General features: G+C 32.0%; 1 protein-coding gene across 6 annotated transcripts in view; it reads right to left on the bottom strand.

Moving 5' to 3' along the window:
* Positions 1–4435: 4435 nt before the first annotated feature.
* The window catches only part of PPP1R12A (protein phosphatase 1 regulatory subunit 12A), a 140381-nt gene continuing 125703 nt past the window's right edge, over positions 4436–19113 (bottom strand). For 5 of the 6 annotated variants that reach the window (XM_045553307.1, XM_045553312.1, XM_045553308.1 and 2 more), the window contains 6 exons: positions 18722–18738; positions 17463–17598; positions 15416–15520; positions 12394–12441; positions 9420–9470; positions 4436–6904 (listed from right to left, as the gene is read on the bottom strand). In XM_045553307.1, the coding sequence (XP_045409263.1) occupies positions 6818–6904; positions 9420–9470; positions 12394–12441; positions 15416–15520; positions 17463–17598; positions 18722–18738 (444 nt within the window). In that variant the 3' untranslated portion in view covers positions 4436–6817. Of the gene's footprint in view, positions 6905–9419; positions 9471–10189; positions 10221–12393; positions 12442–15415; positions 15521–17462; positions 17599–18721; positions 18739–19113 lie in introns of all 6 variants that reach the window. The other variant, XM_045553309.1, reaches the window with a different exon arrangement.

Below are 19113 nucleotides of genomic sequence, written 5' to 3'. Positions count from 1 at the left end.
ACATCTGCACCTCAAGGCCTTTGCTTTTGTTCTTTCCTCTGCCTGGAAATGCTGGTCTCCCAGATATCTGCATAGTTTTTGCCCAACCTTTCTTGCAGTTTTGGCTCAAATGTTACCTTCTCCATGAGGCCTTCTATTATCGGCTCTCCCTCACTCCTGAAATCTCTTATCCTGCTCTATTACCTTGCAAAATAATGTATAATTGTTTATTTTCAATCTTTCTGCCATTAGAATGTAGCCTCCACAAGGCAGGGGATTTTTTTTTTTTTTTGCCTGTTTTGCTTTTGGATGTATCCCCACCACATAGGATGGTGTTTGTTATTTCAGTGCTAACAAGAATTTGTTGAATGACTGAGACAAAATAAGCAAGAATCAGAATGTCTATATTTAATAACCTTTAAAAACTTCGTTAAAAACCTTAAAAAGTCAGTCAAGACTTTTTCCTCCACAAAACTTACACAATTTAATTATTTAGATTTACTCTTTCCTCTTTAAAACATCTGAGTAAACACCTACTATGTGCCAGGCACTTTGCTATGTACTGAGAACAAAGATGAATTAAGGCCCTGACCTCTCCAAGAGCTCACAATAAAATAAACTTTTTTTAAAATTTAAAACTAGAAATACAAGGTATGTGTAGGGCTTGGTATACAGAAAATACTAAAGTTCAGCTCCCTTCCCCTCTGGTGTTCCTGCTACTGGTATGAGTAAAGCAAATATTAGACATTAGAGGTGCAGTATAGCATGAAGACAGAATGAGATAGGCAGGACTTCAGTTTCAGACAAACGAATAGATCACAGATTATAACACTCTTATGAAGAAGACCATTATTTAACAAGGTTAGTCTGTCCTAAAGGCTGACAGATGGCTCAGATGACCTGAGAATATTTTGAGAACCATTATGTAAACTTCAAAAGTATCTAAAATTAGCGATATCCTGACATTCCAACAACTATTATGATTAAAATAAGAAATATAGTAATTAACAGGTATTAGTTAAAACATTTACTAGCCCACACTTACCATCTGCCTCTCCTATGGCAAATACATTTTGTATATGACCCCTATAATGCCCTGTCACTTTTCCCTATTTTTCCCTCTGGTAACAGCAACTGGGGTTCATAAAGATTAGATTCCCATGAGCAGATCAGTGTCCCTGGAGTCCTTTATGACATATTTGGCAGCACGGTTACAGAGGTGTAGTTTCTTCTTTTGAGTGGTACAAGAAGTCCTCTGAAATCTACCTCTTATACCTTTCTCTCTTACTGGTCTCACTGTAAAAAATTAGGTGATTATGGTAACTGAGTCAATTATTCCCAAATTTTGCTCTGATACACTCTAGAGAAGAAACAATGCTATTAAGGTTTTTTTCTTAATACTACAAGATGCTTTGGAAATATGTTATTGACACTTATCAAATGAAGCTGGGATTTACTGTATATCTAGATGTGACTGAATCCACAGGCCTACTGTGTCAAAGGTTTACAAATCAGTACCCAGTAGGTTTTGCAAAGGTGTTTTATACATCTCACAAAATTTTAACTCAAATTTTGTTTGCTAAAATGCTTTAATTTTTAGAAATTATAAAAATAGTGTTTAGATATAGGCAAGAGTTGTAAAATATTGAAGAACACTAATGCATTGACTTGTATTGCAAGCTTATTTTTTGTGTGGAGCTTCTCCTGCCCTGTACTTGTATTTGTATTTTTCATTGTTGAGGAAGGTAGCTGCACACTTCAGGCCAGCCCATATTCATTTACATAAACTAGTATACTACTAGAACATATATACAGTACATGTATTATAAATGTGTGGGTTAGTCCATCTAATGAACAATGCTCTGGTGACAACCTAAGAATTGCACAGTAACAAATGAGAGAGTCAAAGTGCTGTTATGATACTGCCGTACAGAGGTCTTTTTAAAAGAGTGGTGGAGATCATATCTATGAGTTATTATAAATACAATTTTTACCTGCTTTATATATTTGGTATTACAAACATATTTCACTGGGAGAAAACAATCTGCTGCTATAACTGTAGCACTATTAATGTTGCCTATCTTACCAAGGAATAAAAGATTCTTGGGAATTAAGCACTGATCATTAATTTTTTTTAAATTTATTTTTAAGAATACAAAAGAATTTCTGAACATGGTCAGAATTTCCACCAGGGAATCAACTAGCTGCTTTGGCATTAGAGCATTCATTAATCTAAAAAATAAAATAAAATAAAATCCCAATGCAGGGCAAAGTGTTATTAGTAATAATAAGTCCTAAAAAGAGAAGGAATTTAGCAGGTTTGGGGCTGAGAATGTGGAATCAGAGAATATGGCATAAGAAAATCAAAGAAGGCCATCCTCAAAGATAAGCAAATATTCTAAACCTGAACATAGAGACTCTTAAGTACCGTATACAATTTCATGCAAATGAACTATTAAGCTAATGGGTACACAGAAAAAGCCCTGGATTAAGAGTTGGGAAAAACAATGGCAACCACCACTAAGTACTGGTAAGAGCTCTGTATTGGACCAGGCTTCAGATACTGAACCAAATAATAATCGGTAAACTTCAGCTTTCTCACCTGCAAAATGGAGATATATTCTATTTACCTAGTCCGTTTTAAAGATCAAGTAAGGCCGGGCTTATGTATATAATCCCACCACTTTGGGAAGCCACGGTGGGGAGGATCACTTGAGGCCAGGAGTTCAAGATCTGCCTGGGCAACATAACGAGACCCTCATCTCTACAGAAAGTAAAAAGAATTAGCCAGGCGTAGTGGTATGCACCTGTAGTCCCAGCTACTTGGGAGGCTGAGGCAGGAGGATTGCTTGAGCCCAGGAATTTGAGGCTGCAGTGAACTATGACTGGGCCACTGTACTGCACTCTAGATGGAGATCCTGTTTCAAAAAAGAAAAAAAAAAATCAAATGAGATATATATTGAAAAAGTTCTGTATCAAAATAGACCCATAAGAAAAATTGAATGTAAGAAAGGGAGAGAAGGTAAATCTTGTCTCTTTCCCACTACCACTCTCCTAAACCTATAAGCAAGCACCAGCTACATGCCCTACCAGCTATATATTATTGAAGACAGAATCTACTAATATTGTTCATTTCTTCAATCTTCTCCTCTTCCTTTTCCCTTCACCTTTTTAAAAATGAAAATCTAGCTAATTTCTGTGATCCAGACATTTACTGAAATTTAAGCAGTGACATATTGGGATAGTCTGGCTCAAAACAGCTTTCTTTTAGAAAAATTTTAATATTAATAATAAAACTTCAAAATTATAGTAATAGGGAAGATTTATGTTACCTTATAGCAATAGAATCATATACTTTGACTCCTAAATTTTTAAAGTTAGTACATTTTGTAATCTGGTCATTTTGACGGCATGAAACAGCAATATGTCACTTACCAAAGAGAAAGAACACCTTGTAGCTTATATAGCAATTAACCCCAAAGAACTTTCCCAGAATGCAAGTCAAGAAATGGATTTAGTTATTGAGAGACATATAGTAAAAAAATAACTAATATTTCATTCTAAACCCAATATGTTCTGGACAGTTCTCATATGTACAATATCTCTGCTGAACATGCATACTCAGACACTCAGGCCACACACATACAGTGTAAAACATGGAACATAAAAAAAAATGATTGTGTTATCAGTCAGCTTTCATCTTTGCAACCAAAGGTTTTCATTAGCAAGATAGGGCTAATGGATAGTTAATAATTGTTAGTGGAGTTTGCTCTGTATTCTTCTCATAATGACAAACTGAGGGACAATCTACAATGTTATTATGTCCTATGGTTCTAGTTTGGAGAGTATTTGGCCCTCTGGAGTCTCAAATAAACCAGGAAGGACTAAGCAGTAATAAACTTTTAAGCAAAAGAATAAAGTTAGCCTAATGAATCAGCAAATATCTACTTCACTTTTTTTTTAATAAGATAGCACTATAGCTGCTTTTCATTTGGCTTTCAAGTATTTGCAAGTGAAATGCTTTTTAAATGGAGGACAAATAACAACAATACCTATCACTCATTCTGTGAGCATGAACAGGTGAAGTGCTGTAAACAGAAAACATAGAATTCAATATTTGTTGTATTAATTTAGTTACACACAGGCTTACTACAAGCCTTCTGCCAAAGTTCTGAAATCAAAAGTATAAGTATCTCTCAGTTACAGACGTGTTAGTAGGTTTAACCTTGGACAAATCTAAGTTGGAGAATGACTTAATATTAAAGTAAATTTTACATTTCAATGGAATGTTATCTTTATATGTATTACTAAGCCTATATTTGCAGCTAAGAAAAAGCAGAGGTCTAATTTTAAAAAGCCACCAAATATTTATGGAAACAAAATCTTGTACTACAAAGCAATTATCTTGAAACTCACTGTTATTTTTTACCCACTTATAAAAAAACTAGTTCTCAGATTCTGCATACAGACAGCTTTATGTAAAATATATAAACATTTGTCCAAATTGGTACAGATTGCATAAATATGGCAATTAAGATTGCATTTACAGATGTGCAGGTACAATGCTGTGCAAATTAACACAATATTACAATTTCAAAAATTATTCAAATTGGTATCCAAGAAAAGCAATTAGTGAAAAAATACCCATGCAGAATTTAAATACCTCAGAACAAAATTTAAAATGCCTTCATTAAAAGTTCACACATTTAAAATAGTTTTATTTATTTTATTTGTATATGTCAAAATACATTTTTATTTCCAAAATAGTGGGTTTTGCAACTAGTTTCATGCAGAAACAAGGTCTGCTCAATACTACCAATAAAATCAATATAGCACAGTAGCTGTTCAGTTTTAGATACAAAGAATAAATAACCTAAATACAAAACACTAAAATATTAGAAACATGTATTTAATCATTCTTCACAGGCATCCAAACTTCACAAATATAAACCATAGCATGCCTAACTGTTGTGCAACCAGAACATGTTGCAGTCACTCAAACTGATCAATTATCTGTATATTTTACTTCCACATAAGACCATGGAAATTCTCAATATTCAGACCCACCATTCATACAGTTCAAATATAACCAAAAATAAAATTCCCACAACTATCCTTGTACCTTTAAATTCAAGAATCCTGAGCTTGGTAGTAAGAGCATAACCTTATATCTTCATAAAACCAATCCAGAGAGAGAGGACTTAAAATCCTGCTTACCAAAACACCCTTCCCCATCCCCAAAGTAATCTAAAATAGGCAGTAGAACACAATGACCTTTTAAAATGAAGGGGTACAAATTCACATTTAATATAGTATACAATACAATCAATAATACAATCAGCTACTATAAGCTTTACAATGTATAATTTATTCAAATGGCTGAACTGTTCAGTGGTTAAGGAGACAGTTACGTGCCAGAAAGATGTAATATTTTTTGCATGGTTTAATGAAAATATAAAAGCTATTTGTCCAAATAAAAGCCATCTTCACTACGTACTTGGTTTTGCTTTTTTTTTTCCTTTAAAAAAAGGCCACTGAAATGTATAAAATGGTCTGAACATGATGGTGGTATCAAAGTCGATGCCTCTTCACATGGCAATAACAGTGCATTTAACATTAACTCACGGGTTAAGTCTGCAAATGATTTCATAGTATTACTTTGGCTAGCACAACAGTTTTAGACAGCACTCTGATAAATATAGGTATGTGAAATGTGAAGCAATTATCTTATGCAACTTTAATTATGGTTGAATACTATCAAATGAAAACTGAAAATAAAAGTAAAAGCACTTTACAGTAGAAAACTTTTGTAAAGATAGGGCTCCACATAATGTGTAACTTTTAAAGTCTTTACATCACATTGTTAGCAAATTTTGTTTTTAACACTATCATGGAGTAACCTACTTTGCATTAACAGACATTTGAAATAAGAAAATAGTCAAGCATGCCATATGGTGGTCTAAAATCAAAACGATACACTTATTTGTATATACAGCATCACTCAGTACCTGCTAAAATGAATGTGAAGATTACAGAATCTAACATCTTATACTACAATAGTAAAAAAACAAAAACAAAAACAAAAAAGTGACCAATGAAGGCAGGAAATAGGATTTAAAAGATCTAATCTCAAATGACTTTAAAGCATTCATATAAGAAATAAATGCATATTGCACAAACAGTGAAAGCAAATGTTCCACCAAGCAATTCAGTTCTGGGTGGGAGACAACACAGCATTAGCCTAATACATGACAATAATCACAGAAGAGCAAGTGTTTTTTTCTGTAAATGAAAAAGCTGTGAAAACATAGAAGACTCTGCCACATGAAGAGTTAGAAGGAAAAAATACAAACCCAAACTTAGACATAAAGCCAAGAAAATTAAATATCAAAAAACTGGAAACTGTGGCACATCAAAAAATGTTGAATAACTGTCTTCTGTGAGAGCTGAAAGTTTTTGTTGACACAAAGTATTTATGTACAACTAAGGCGTACTGGTTAAATATCTGAGGCATATCTGGCCTTGAACACTTTCCTTATATGCTGGAGCTGTAAACAAGTTTTCTCAGTCATTAAAAAAAAAAAAATCTTCTCAGCAGCTGCATTAACATGAAACAATGGTCTTGATAAAAAACAAAAAAAAAACAAACAAAAAAAAAACAAACAAAAAACCCCCAGAAAATTAAACAAAATGAAACAAAAATTCTAGATAAGAGGGCATTTGGCAGGATATCCAAAAATGACAGTCTCCAAGGATTCTTCCCAGGCATCCAGTGACTGCCAATTATGGTCCACTGGGTTACCAATATGTGCAATTCCATTACTTGCTGCTTTTTTTTTTATTTGGAAAGTTTGCTTATAACTCTGATCAAGGCCCCATTTTCATCTTTTAGCCTCTGGTTGTCTGCTTTTAGGTCTGGTAACATCTATGAGAGAAAAAGAGAAGAAAAGGTTTTACTTTAATAAAAAAATAAAACATTATTCTTAATAAATGTTATATTTTCACCACAAAACACATGATCAAGCTTTGTCTAGTGTCTAAAACATGTATCAGGAAGAAGGGAAAAAACCCACCCAGATTTGTGAAACTAATTAGTTTAAAAAATGATAGAATGAAAGATTTTCTCAAAGTTATCCATCGAAATTTACTAAATCACTTGATTTTATGACTCACAAGCACACCAGATTAGAGCAGCCAAGATAATGAAGACTGTTTTTGTTAGGATAGGCTAAGGGAGTTCCTTTAATAGTTCCTGTCAGCACCTAAACCTTTTGCTTTCTGTCTGTCACACCTAAAACCATAATACTTACTATTGTTCCTCAAGAAATTGACCCATCTAGGGAAGTTTTGAGGGAGTTAGACTTGTTCTAAATGATTTAAATTCCTTATTCACCTATAGTACCTAAGTTTAAGTACCTAAGACAATGCCTAAATCAAGATAGATGTGTATTAAATAACAAAGCAATTATCACTATTACTATTCTTAGATTAGAATACTATAAAATAATTTTTAAGCTAAAGTAGTAAATCTGCATCTATGATCCAAGCATTAAAAAAATAACCAGTATTTTGAAGCAAACAGAAAAAAACACATTCTTGTATCTTCAAAAAAATGCAACTCAATTTTCTGTTGTTTTACAGACAAATTGATGGAGGGGGTGGAAATATTACAAGTTAACTGAATTTTCTACTAAGAATGATTAAAATTGTATGTCTCTGCCAGGTTCACTAGGAAATGAACTACCTTATATTTTGGTCTTTAAACCATACTTCCCAAAATATTTCGTCCTCTTTCCTCAGTTTTGAAAATGCACTAGATTATATAATTATATAAAAGTAAAACTGCTACTTGCAAAACTACCTTAAGCAAAATCTTTAGGAAGAGTTTAATTTTATGTGGAGCCAATCAATTCTTATCTGTGTCCAAAATATTTACATATAAAATATAGTAATCTGAAGTTTACTCATTTGGATATCTACAGAGAACTAGATGAGTATAAACTAAGATGGTCCTGATTGCTAATGACAGTATTTTGAAAAACATATAATGCATGCTTAATCTTCAGCTTCAAAATATATGTGTAAAATATATGTTACACTGATTCTGTTCTATTTTCTTTCTAGTAAAGAACTGTAAATAATAGCCATATTTTAAGCCCTAAAATATTTGTAGAGCCAGAAATGTGCACAAGGCTTTACGGAAGTACAGACAAGTCTTTAAATTCCTAAATCATTCCCTAATTTTACTGTAGTTCATCAGTTATAATATACAATTAGTGACACTTTCTAACATTCTAAGAAGCCATGCAGAATTAAACAGTTATATGATAAGCTCCAGACACAATGGCATTAATGTGTAAAAGTGAGCTCTTACTAAAACAAAAACACACTTACTAATACAAAAACACCTGCCTGGCTCTACCAAGAAGAAATGATGAAACTAAAAATTATAGGTTCACAGACTGCAGTTGCCTACAGAACCCTGAGCGCTTGGCTACCACTCTTGTCAAGGCCCTATTCTCAGTCAGCAGTCGCTCATTTAACTCTCTCAGAGTTTGAATTTGCTTTATTTGGTGCAGGTTCTGCAGGAATCAGAACATAAAGAAATAAGAATAAAAAATAAGAAAATGGAAGACAGTATGATAAGAATATAAAGAATCACAGGTAATAAATATAAAGAAAAATATTGTCTTAAAAGAATATTCCAAGAGATTCAGAAAGGCAAACAATGTATTCCTTAAATTCCGTTTCAAACTAAACAATATATAAAGCAAACAAAACCCAGAAGATTTGTTTCCAATCTTCAAAGCCATTAAATAATAATGGTCTAATAATAAAACAAACAAATGAATAATAAAACATTTAAATCTTTAACTTCTAATTCAATGGGCATAATTTCCCATGCATTAGTTCACCAATTCATAATGTGGTAAAGATACTTTATGAAGACAGTGTGATAATAAGTAATCAATTAACTATGCTATTTTTTTCCCTGCAAAGGTATTCAAAACAGATGATTATTTCCATAGGTAATGTAGTTTGATAAAAACACAGCTTTGCCTGTTCACTCCTCTAATGCCCTTTATCGTCAAAGGAGAACATTTTATTAATAGCTTATGTTATCCCCCTCTACCATGTACTCTCCAAGTAACAACAGAAAAGTGATGAATAATAAATCCTCCATCTTATAGTTGTTATTGTCTAATTTTTTCTACACCTGCATATCAAAAGTGCTATACAAATTATCAGAACGATTTGGGTTTTAAATCCTCTTCGAGCTCACTGAAACCTGGATTCAGGAAGAAAGAGAAACACCATCTATAAATAGCTCACAAATTGGGTAATTAGCTTTGAGAACAATTAATGTAAACAGTATCCATAATAGTATTATAAAACTTCATAATCAGCAATATCTCTCATAAATAACATGATTCACTTACTTTGAGTTCTTCTTCCATTTCAGATATTCTTCTTTCTAGAGCTCTTCGTTCCTAGATCAATTTAAGGTACCAATATTAATTATACAATTATTATATTCTTAAGTTTTCTTCTATACTGTCAAAGAGCGATACTTTAGAATCAGAGATCAAATCAGGAGCAGTGTGGAAAAGATGTGATGCCAGTGACGTGTAAAGAGCTTTCCAAAAATTGAGAGAAATAAATCTGAAGATCTTTACTTTTATTACTTTTTATAAGCTCTTTCTTTAAAGCTTTGACTTTCTGGTAAGATGCTACATAACATGTTCAAACAATTTTTTTAGTTCATGTAAAACTTAGAATAAACCAATATTCAAGACTGAGGATTGTATAGGAAAAAAAAAACTCACACAAAGATGCAATTAATTATACTACAGTGATAGAAGCAGAAAAGAAGCAAACATGCCTAAAATATGTGTACTTTACAGTTTCAAAAGGATATAAGAGAAGCTCGTTTCCTCCACCCACAATGTTTACTAGCCATTATTTATCCAACTGACTTTATAGCTTTGTATTTAGGTTGATACCGTGTGTAGCATTAATGCGGTGAATCTAATGGAGAAGCAACTGCAGCATTTATTTTAAAATCCTTTCAAAGAGTGACAGGCAAAGCCAACACACAATACATTATTGCGGTGTACTGTTTTATTCTCCCTTAATGATTAGCATTCTAGGTGTTATGCAAAAAGCAAGCAGCAATAATTGATGAGCTGTAAAACTGGTTAGGTCATACCGCCCAGAAGATACTGACTCTTGCCGGTCACCTTTCAGATACAAACCATTTAAATTTAGTTTAATCATACTGAAACTATTTCCAAGACATTCTTTCCCAGATTAATAATAAATGTTCATATTTAGTAAAGCAGTACATTTACTTATAAATGTTAATATTTTTAAGATATGTATTTATAAAAAATAGAATCCTTTTCATAGTCTCCTAAGTACGTTATTCTAATATTGGCATGCTTAAACATTACATAGACAAAAATGTTATTTTCTATATATATAGACCTTCTCTTAGTTAATAATACAGCCATGATAAATTCATATAAACTACTGTACTTCTGAAAATACTAGCATATAAGTGTTATATTTGATCCTCGCCACCTTATGAAATATCAGAAATAGAATATTTCTTCTAACTGAGAGGTAATCTCCTTACAAGCCTCAATTTTATTAGATTTTAATTTAGTGATAAAGCAAGACTCGAACACCATACCCAATTTCCTGATCCTACTGGGTCAATGTAACTGACAATTGTAAAACTACAGGCAATTTCTTATGTTTGATAAACGTATGAACACTAAAAAACATAGTTAAGAAAAAGGCACATTAGTGCTTTGTTTAGTGCCTGCCTGATATATACAGAATGTTGAATAAATGTTAGCAGTTATTATTAATGTCATTATTATTAATACTATGATTATTGATGTCTATTAAATTGAGAGTGAATTAACTACTTTGTAATTTATCAGCATTTGACAAGCAGAAAAAGGAGGTGAGATGAGAATGTCAGAAAATGAACGTGTTTGTATACTGTGTATATAAGCCCAGGGAAAAAAGAATAGGTACCAAAATATCAGTTATCTCTGCATGATAGATTGTCAATGATTTTAATTTTTCTTCTTTTGTATGTTTTTGTATTAAACATATATTACTTTCATAGGAAAAATTAAATATTTCTCAAAATTGTGACAGTCTCAAAAATAAAGAATATTTTGATTAAGTAGTTTGTTATCTATGTCTTTTATCTCAACCATTAATATGAATAACAAGACTGATTTTATTATTTCTGTGTATCTTACATATAAAATTCAGTAAGTTGTATGTTCTAACAGGATATAATAATCAAAATGAAATTAAATAAAGTAATAAGTGACTATATTTTTAGCATTAGTTGTATCAATTTTTAAAAAATGGCTCAGAACACTAATTTTTAAAATTTGTTGAAATCATAGTAAAATGATAGTTATTGCAAGGTACAATTTAGTTAATGAAACAGGTATTAATAGAATGTATTTGTTTACTTTTAATATTTTTTTACCATTTCTTTTTATTTCTCGGTGAAAAAGGTAAATTGGTTATTTTAAAAATGGAATGGAAGAAAAATGTTTTTATATCAACAGCTCCTGATTATTTACTCTTTGACCTAGAGACATAACTTCCAGGATGTAATTTATTTTCTAGTTGAAACTCGCAAGTTTAGCCACTGTTCAGCTGCACTACAGACACTTTTGAGCACTTTAACTTTTGGATCATTTATACATTTTTTTATACTGCTCAGACTAAACTTGTAGAGTTATTCCTACGGCCACTTCCAGACCCTTGAGCAATAATGAGTACAAGTGAATATATCACAACCAATAAAAAATTGCAGAAAGACATAAAATGTTATAAGGATTTTCTTGTCATCAATTTTTTGTTTAAAATATCACACATCAGCTAAATATTTAAACTCAAAATTAAAATATTGTTAAACTTTAAAACGAATTTGAAAATTCGATGCCCCTAGACTTAAAAACTTTATTTAAAGAATGTAATTACTTTAATTTTCAAAAAAATTAAAATAAATGTATATATGATTTAAATGTTTTCGGTACACAAAATCAAAGACAGATAATGGGCATTTCAAAAATATCAGATTCATTATCATAATGTGTATTCTACATTTTAGAATCAAGACAAGATAGTTTTTTCAATTCATTGAAAGACTAATGTAGTATATTAAATCTTAACAAGGCCATTTTATACCTAGAGAGACCTCATAAAACTTTACAAAGAAGCTAAGCCATAAAACACTTTCATTAATTAATAAATATTAATTTAAGCTAATTAAAACTACCATCCATAAAAACAGAATGAAAAAAAAACTACCATTGCTTACATAAAACAATAAAGGGGGAAAATAATTACTTATCCAGTAAGATGGAAACTTACCCTTTTTTCCATTTCCAATAGTGACCTGTCAGCAAATCTTTCTTGTCTCTGCAACAAAGTAAGCAATTATAAAAAGAGATTATCAATTATCAATGATTTTAATTTTTCTTCCTTTGTATGTTTTTGTATTTATAATTGCAATACAAATGTTTTGTATTCGTAACCACAATAAAATACAAATGTTTTGTATTTGTAAATGCAATAAAGATGAGGGAGGGACCATAGTAACTCTTTTAATAGGTGTTAAAAGAAATCATCATACTCAGGTGGAGTATAACACAGGCGTGTGTAAAGAAAAGAGAGAACAGAATTTGTACTGAAATAAAGAGTAAAAGGAATGTTTAGAAATAGAACGGTCTCCACAGCTCTCATTTTATGGTCTGTATCACTCTTCTCCAGGAATTTTCAAAGTTTATTTGGGGGTGAGGGGGAGTGAGTACCCTGGAACAAAAAAATCCTAGTTTTCCCTCTGATGCTCAACTGCTCTCCTCCTTTCCTGCACCACCAGAAGTGGCTAATCTGAATGGTCAGATTCTAGGACCTTGATTGAAATGTGTTTCTTACCAGGTTGAGTGATTTTGTATCCATGTAGCCAGACCTGTAAACTAGCCTTTTTGTCCTCTCCCACAGCTATCTTAGTCTTGTCTAGAGTTTTCTAATCATCCATGCTCCAGAATTGGTAAGAAGGTTCATACTCACTTTCCCTTACAAGAAATTCTAGCTATACAGCTTTCTTCTCCTGGTCTGCTCGGGCTTCTCATTTTTCCCCCTTTATGTACTATGTGACCAGCTCAAAGCTGATCAAATCTCGAGTTCTAAGTTTAGCTTTAGTGGGGGATGGAAAGGTCCCTTGGGTTTTAAGCCACATGTTGCACCCTATACTAGAGAGCTCCATATCTGGATACTGAGCACAGACCCAGTTAAAAAAAGTGGTACCTTAGATCCTATTTACATTGACCTTTGTACAAACATCTCCTTGGGATTCCTGGTCAATTTGCTGAAACTGAATTCATCAAATGGCTAATGCTTCAAAAGCCAATTTTACCAATTTACTAAAAATGGTTGTTGACAACTTTAACAAGAATGTTTTGTGGCTACTAACCACAAAATATAATTTAAAAACATAACTTCATTACTGATTAAGCACGATTTCATTGTTCAACTGGATAACTTTAAAAATATTTATTTATATTTTGCCAACCCTTTCAGCATTTATGCTTTAGTATATTTAGGACTTGTAACCAAGTTACTTTTTGATCCTTCTTTCACAATTTCTTCTTTATGGTTATGGTACATAAAATTTAAAGAACTAATCATGGCCAGATATCTTTACTTTTTTCTCTGTTATTTTAAATGGCTTTATGCTTTTGTGCTTACTCTTTCTGGAAGAATAGAAGTTGATATATACCAATTGCTTTTTGCGAGAAATTCAATCCAGAATTTCAAATATGAACAGGACTGTTCAGCTAATTGTGGCTTCTTTTTGATGGTTTTGAGTTTGAATATTTATTTTAATTGCTAGAAATAGAAAACAAAGGCTGATATGACACTTGAAGATCTACAAATTAATCATAAAAACTCTTAAAAGACTGAAAAAATTTTAAATGACATTCAAAAGCACCTTTAAAAAAATCAGAAATAGCCAGACCAATGCCATCACACACAAATTAACAAAACTTTAGATGGAAAAACAGCATTTTATTGGGGATTTTTTTAATATGGGAACATTTTAGCAATTTTATGATTTGTCAATTTCATAGGTTTAAAAAATCAACATCAGTTTAGATAGCATTTTTATCTAGTTAATATTTTTGGTTAAACATTCTAGTTAAAGCTGTTAAAATCACAATTAGTAAATATAGTGAACTGGTCATTTGGCATGTGGTAGTTCGCAAACTGATTTCTAGTAAATTGGCCTATTCCTTCCCTTGGAGCCTACATAGGAAGAAGGGTGCCTGGGCTTCAAGAAGGCAGGATTCAAGGATTCCAGGGTTTCTTGGCTAAATACTATCAAACAGACCTAAACTTCAAGATTAAACAGATGATAGTTCTCTTGGAAAAATTCCACGCAATTATCAAAACTGCCACTGCTCTGTATATTTACAAATAGTTATGAGAGTAATCAATGCTAAAAAAAAAAATTAGGTGGAAAAATTCACAGTAGACTTAAATACTCAGGATATATACCCTGAAGTTGAACAAAAAAAGTTTATTTTAATGTTTATCAGTTTTACTTTTATGAATCATCCTTCTCATATTAACTCAGTATACTGGGTGTGATACTCAAGAGTGCCTGGCAAGGCAGAAGCTGTCTTTACTTCTTAATCCAGTGACTTGTTTCTTCTGCCACAGGAGAAGGATCAGAATCGGTACCTGACCCACAGACAGCTTTATGTAGGTTGCCCAGTGACCTATGAAAAGGTCACTAACAAGATTAATAGGCTGCTCCATACTGGATAGTAATTGGCTAATTCTATGGACTCCTCCCTCTTGCAGAGTTTGAACGAGAGATGTACAGGAAGAACTACTTGACAATAAGGTAGGCAGAAAAGCAGAGAAACAATAAAAAAAAGGCAATAAATAGTAGAGACACAGATTAGCTGAGTCAACATAACAACAGAACTCTATAGTAGGGAGCAGTGGTGGACATCTTTACTTAGAAAACATTACAATCAAATCCCTAGAGCTGAAGCTACATTCAGTGAACTCATGATATTTTTATGTATGGAGGCTCATAGTAAGCTACTAAAGCTCATACTAGGCTACTAACGCAACCTGAAGGATGACAATGTACCAGTTTACCGTTAAGCCTATTGAATAAAACCCTTCTATTATTTTTAATTTACTCCAGAAAAAAGTAAATAATCAGTAAACTGCATTATCATGATTCCTTTTTACTTATAAGCATTATTAATACCAAAGTTCTGTTTAGAGAAAATTACAGAAAATTTCAATGCCATTTTTTAGATACAGTAAATCACAACCATTACCTTGAAAGTAACAAAGAGAAAAAGGTACAAACCTGGGTGGCCTTTTCCAATTGCAATTTAAGTTCTGTTAGTTCCATATTTGTATCATGTAGCTGTGCCTTCAGCTTTTCATTTTCAGCTAGAATTTGTTCATAAAGCTATAAAATCAGGGGAGAAATATAAATTACTTTTCTGCTCTCCTAAAATTTTAAGATTTCTCATTGATTACTTTGTAATATTAAAGCAAAGATTAATGAAGCACATGAGCTATAAAGGGTACATTAAAAATATATTTTAATGCTTTATGGTTGCAAAGTAGAGAATGTTGATTATGCAGATATGTTTGTCCCATATAAACTTTTAAAATTAGTTCCAGCATTTAAAATATAAGACTTTTCAGAAAAATCAGACTTTTCAGATTCTCTTAAAAAAAGATTCAGTTATCTGATAAAGTGTACCATATCTGTACAGCAACAATGGTAGCTGAGGAGTCACTGTGCTCTTTGGAATCTGTGAGCTTTTCTGTCCATTGTTCCCTCTTGAATTCTCAAAAACGAGATGGAGTATCAGTTACATTTATCATTATACTTCTATTGTGTATAGTAAAATTAAAAGGCAAATGACATATTTCTTGAAATATTTCAAATCCAGAATAAAATCCGAGACCTTCCCCTTTTCTGATAATTTTTTCCTCTTTCTTAACACTTTAATGTTCTGCTTCTTTTCCTTCCATCTCTACTACTTACACTATAATTCTGGCTATAATCATCCCTTATCTAGACTATTTTAATATCATAATTGTTTCCCCCGATCTCCCTCTAATCTGTTTTATAAATAGGAACAAAAATTAATTTTTCATACTGAAAATCTCGTAATTTCCATATGTCAACCATTCCATTCCTCCTGCTAATTAAAAACCCTTGAGTGGCTTCCCAGTGTTCTTAGCATATGGGAATCCTTAAAATGGCCTGTAAGACACGGCACATAGTCTCTGACTACATAACTAGCTGCTGCCTCACAAAACCATTCCCTCCACTCTGCTAGCCATAATGAAAATTTAATTACTCCAATGCATCATGTGCCCATCCACCACCAGGTCTATGTGCTTACAGTTTACTTTACCTGGACCACTTTTCTTTCCCATTTTTGCTAATTAACTCTTAATCATCCTTCTGTTCTTGGCTGAAAGCTCATTTCCTTTAGAAATCAATCCACAGGTTTGTTCCATCTTCATTTTGTTATATACTTTTATAAAATTGTTTCTATACTTCAGGGTAATTGTCTCAATTTTTTTATCATATATTCATTAGTATGATTATATGATAATGTGTTTCTCCTACTACATGGAAGATGCCCATGAGAGCAGGATAATGCTTCCATCTCCACTTGCCCATGAGTAGAATCTCACTACTTAGCACAGTTCAGCATTCAGTTCTTTACTAAATAAATGATGGACTTTATTCATAATGTAAAATGACTCCTTCCCTACCACCACCCACTTCCTTCTCTTGCTGACTTGCCTTGTAAGAAAGTATATAATTCAAATAGCTGCTAGATACCTGGAAACGTGTACAAATACCACAAGCTTTCTCCTTCTCTAACAAATTATATTATGTTTATTCCAAGTTCAGAATATGAAGAACCATGATAGAATCCTAGATTATTGAGTTTCTGGGATTTATTTCTTAATTACTTCCATACTTAATCCTTAATAGCACTTGAACTAACCCAAATTTTTCAGTTACCTAGGAAAAACTATATTCGCCTAAGAAAAGCCATATTCTCTGTTTTGCTGCTTCTTAACAAACAGATAAAAGATAAAGTGTGTGTGCATGAGTACACACATACACTGCATTTACTGAATGCCCCTTTCCAGCTTAATCACAGTGATGATTTGAGATACTTAAATTCGAAATAAAGTCCTGGCTAATTTTCTCTTCCCCTAAAAAAACAAACAATTATTTTTATTCTACTTACCATTACTTGCCAAAACCTGAAAATGATTGAGTTTTTTTTAAAATAACATTCAAATATAAATATCTCAATACAAAAGTTAACTAATTTGTTTTTTGATTAAATATAACTAAATAACCCAAGTACCTTTTTAAAGTCAGTTGAGTCGTCCTTTTCTAGCCTGCTACCATAAGGTTTTCTTTCTTCTAAGTAACTGTAGGATCCAGAGCGACCCAGCAAGGAATCATACCGATCACTAGCTGATGTGGACGTGGTTTCATATCTTCAAAAGATGAATTTAAATCACAATCTTTATTATTAGGGCTTTCACAACTTACATTAACATACATCCTAGTATATATTAACTTGATAGTTCAAAAGAAAAAGAGTAACAGTCTCCCTCATCTGGTACCTAATAAATATTTGTCACACATAATAAATGGAAAGTTATTGTTAATACTATTAACTTCTATTGATGAGGAAGAGATTCAAAATTTCCTTATCTAAAACTCAAACTTATTTCACGTCATGATAAATTATTACAACAATTTTAAATTGCATATTTTTCACATTTAATTTAACATCTCTGAAATCTGAACATGGCTTCCAACTGATGGTGTATTATAGTTTTATTGGTAGCATCTTTCCTTTTTTTAGTGGTAAATAATATAATGGTGTTTTACAATTGGTAACAGATTTGATGAAATACAGTATATCCAAAGCGATAATGAGTTTGTACTAAACAGGAAAATATATCTTATTTGTAAATGAGAATTCTCTTATACACACGGTTCTAGATTCAGGTTACCTTTTCTGATAGATGCCATTGCCTCTGCATTTCAATTCAATAGAATAATCAGTATATAAAAATTTATGCTTGGTCTTACAGGGCTTTGGTTAACAATTATATGGGCAAGAGAGATAGAATGGAGATTACAATCAAAGATATAGTGGAGGTTCTCTGAAAAGGTGAACAATTTCGAGCTAGATGACACTTTTTAAAGTGTCTTCATTGGTTCATTCTTTAAGGGAGAAGAATCTGAATACATAAACAAATAAAATTCTGGCCCAGGGTGGGTTTTATCAGTCCCTGATGTTAACAATGAGATAGTTAATGTTGAAGTAACTTAGTTAACATTGGAAAACTTAAGAAAAGTTACCACTGTTGTAGAGATTTGGGAACAATTTTCTTAGTGACTTACTGTGACTAGTGAAGTAGAAATAAAGCCTTTAACAAAGAAAGCTAATAACAATGATTAGGTAATCTAAATTTCTATAGATTTTTTTATTAGCCAAATAATTCTGTAAGTTTACAAAAATGTATAAATATCTAGCAACATATTTTTAGCAAAGATAAAAATCAGAAAAAAATCAGTAAAAAAAAAAAAACAAAAAGTAAAACATACCTAGAAATGGAATCCGTCTAGAAAGAAATGAAGAGAAAAACAGGCATACTAAATTTTTATGCTTTCATTAAACTATTAACCTATGATTGATCAAGTAAATTTAATACAACATCAATAGAGTTTTCACACTATTAAACTAACAACCATTCACTATATATGCTTTAACTTTACTGTGGTTGTTTTTAGAAGGAGGTTCTAAAAGTCACTGTATATTTTTACATGCACAATATCATACAACTATATGTGGCAATTTATGGACATCTTTTGTGACTTCCTACAAAAACCACCATATATTATTTCTTAATGAGAAGAAAAAAAATTGAGAAACAAACATAACTTATACTCATTCAGGAGAAAGTAACACATTTTTTACATCAAGAAATGTCAAGTTC

This window comes from Lemur catta, chromosome 6, assembly GCF_020740605.2.
Source record: "Lemur catta isolate mLemCat1 chromosome 6, mLemCat1.pri, whole genome shotgun sequence".
NCBI classification, from domain to species: Eukaryota; Metazoa; Chordata; class Mammalia; order Primates; family Lemuridae; genus Lemur; species Lemur catta.
Note: the sequence above shows the minus strand (reverse complement) of the source record. Positions and strands in the feature narration are given on the sequence as shown.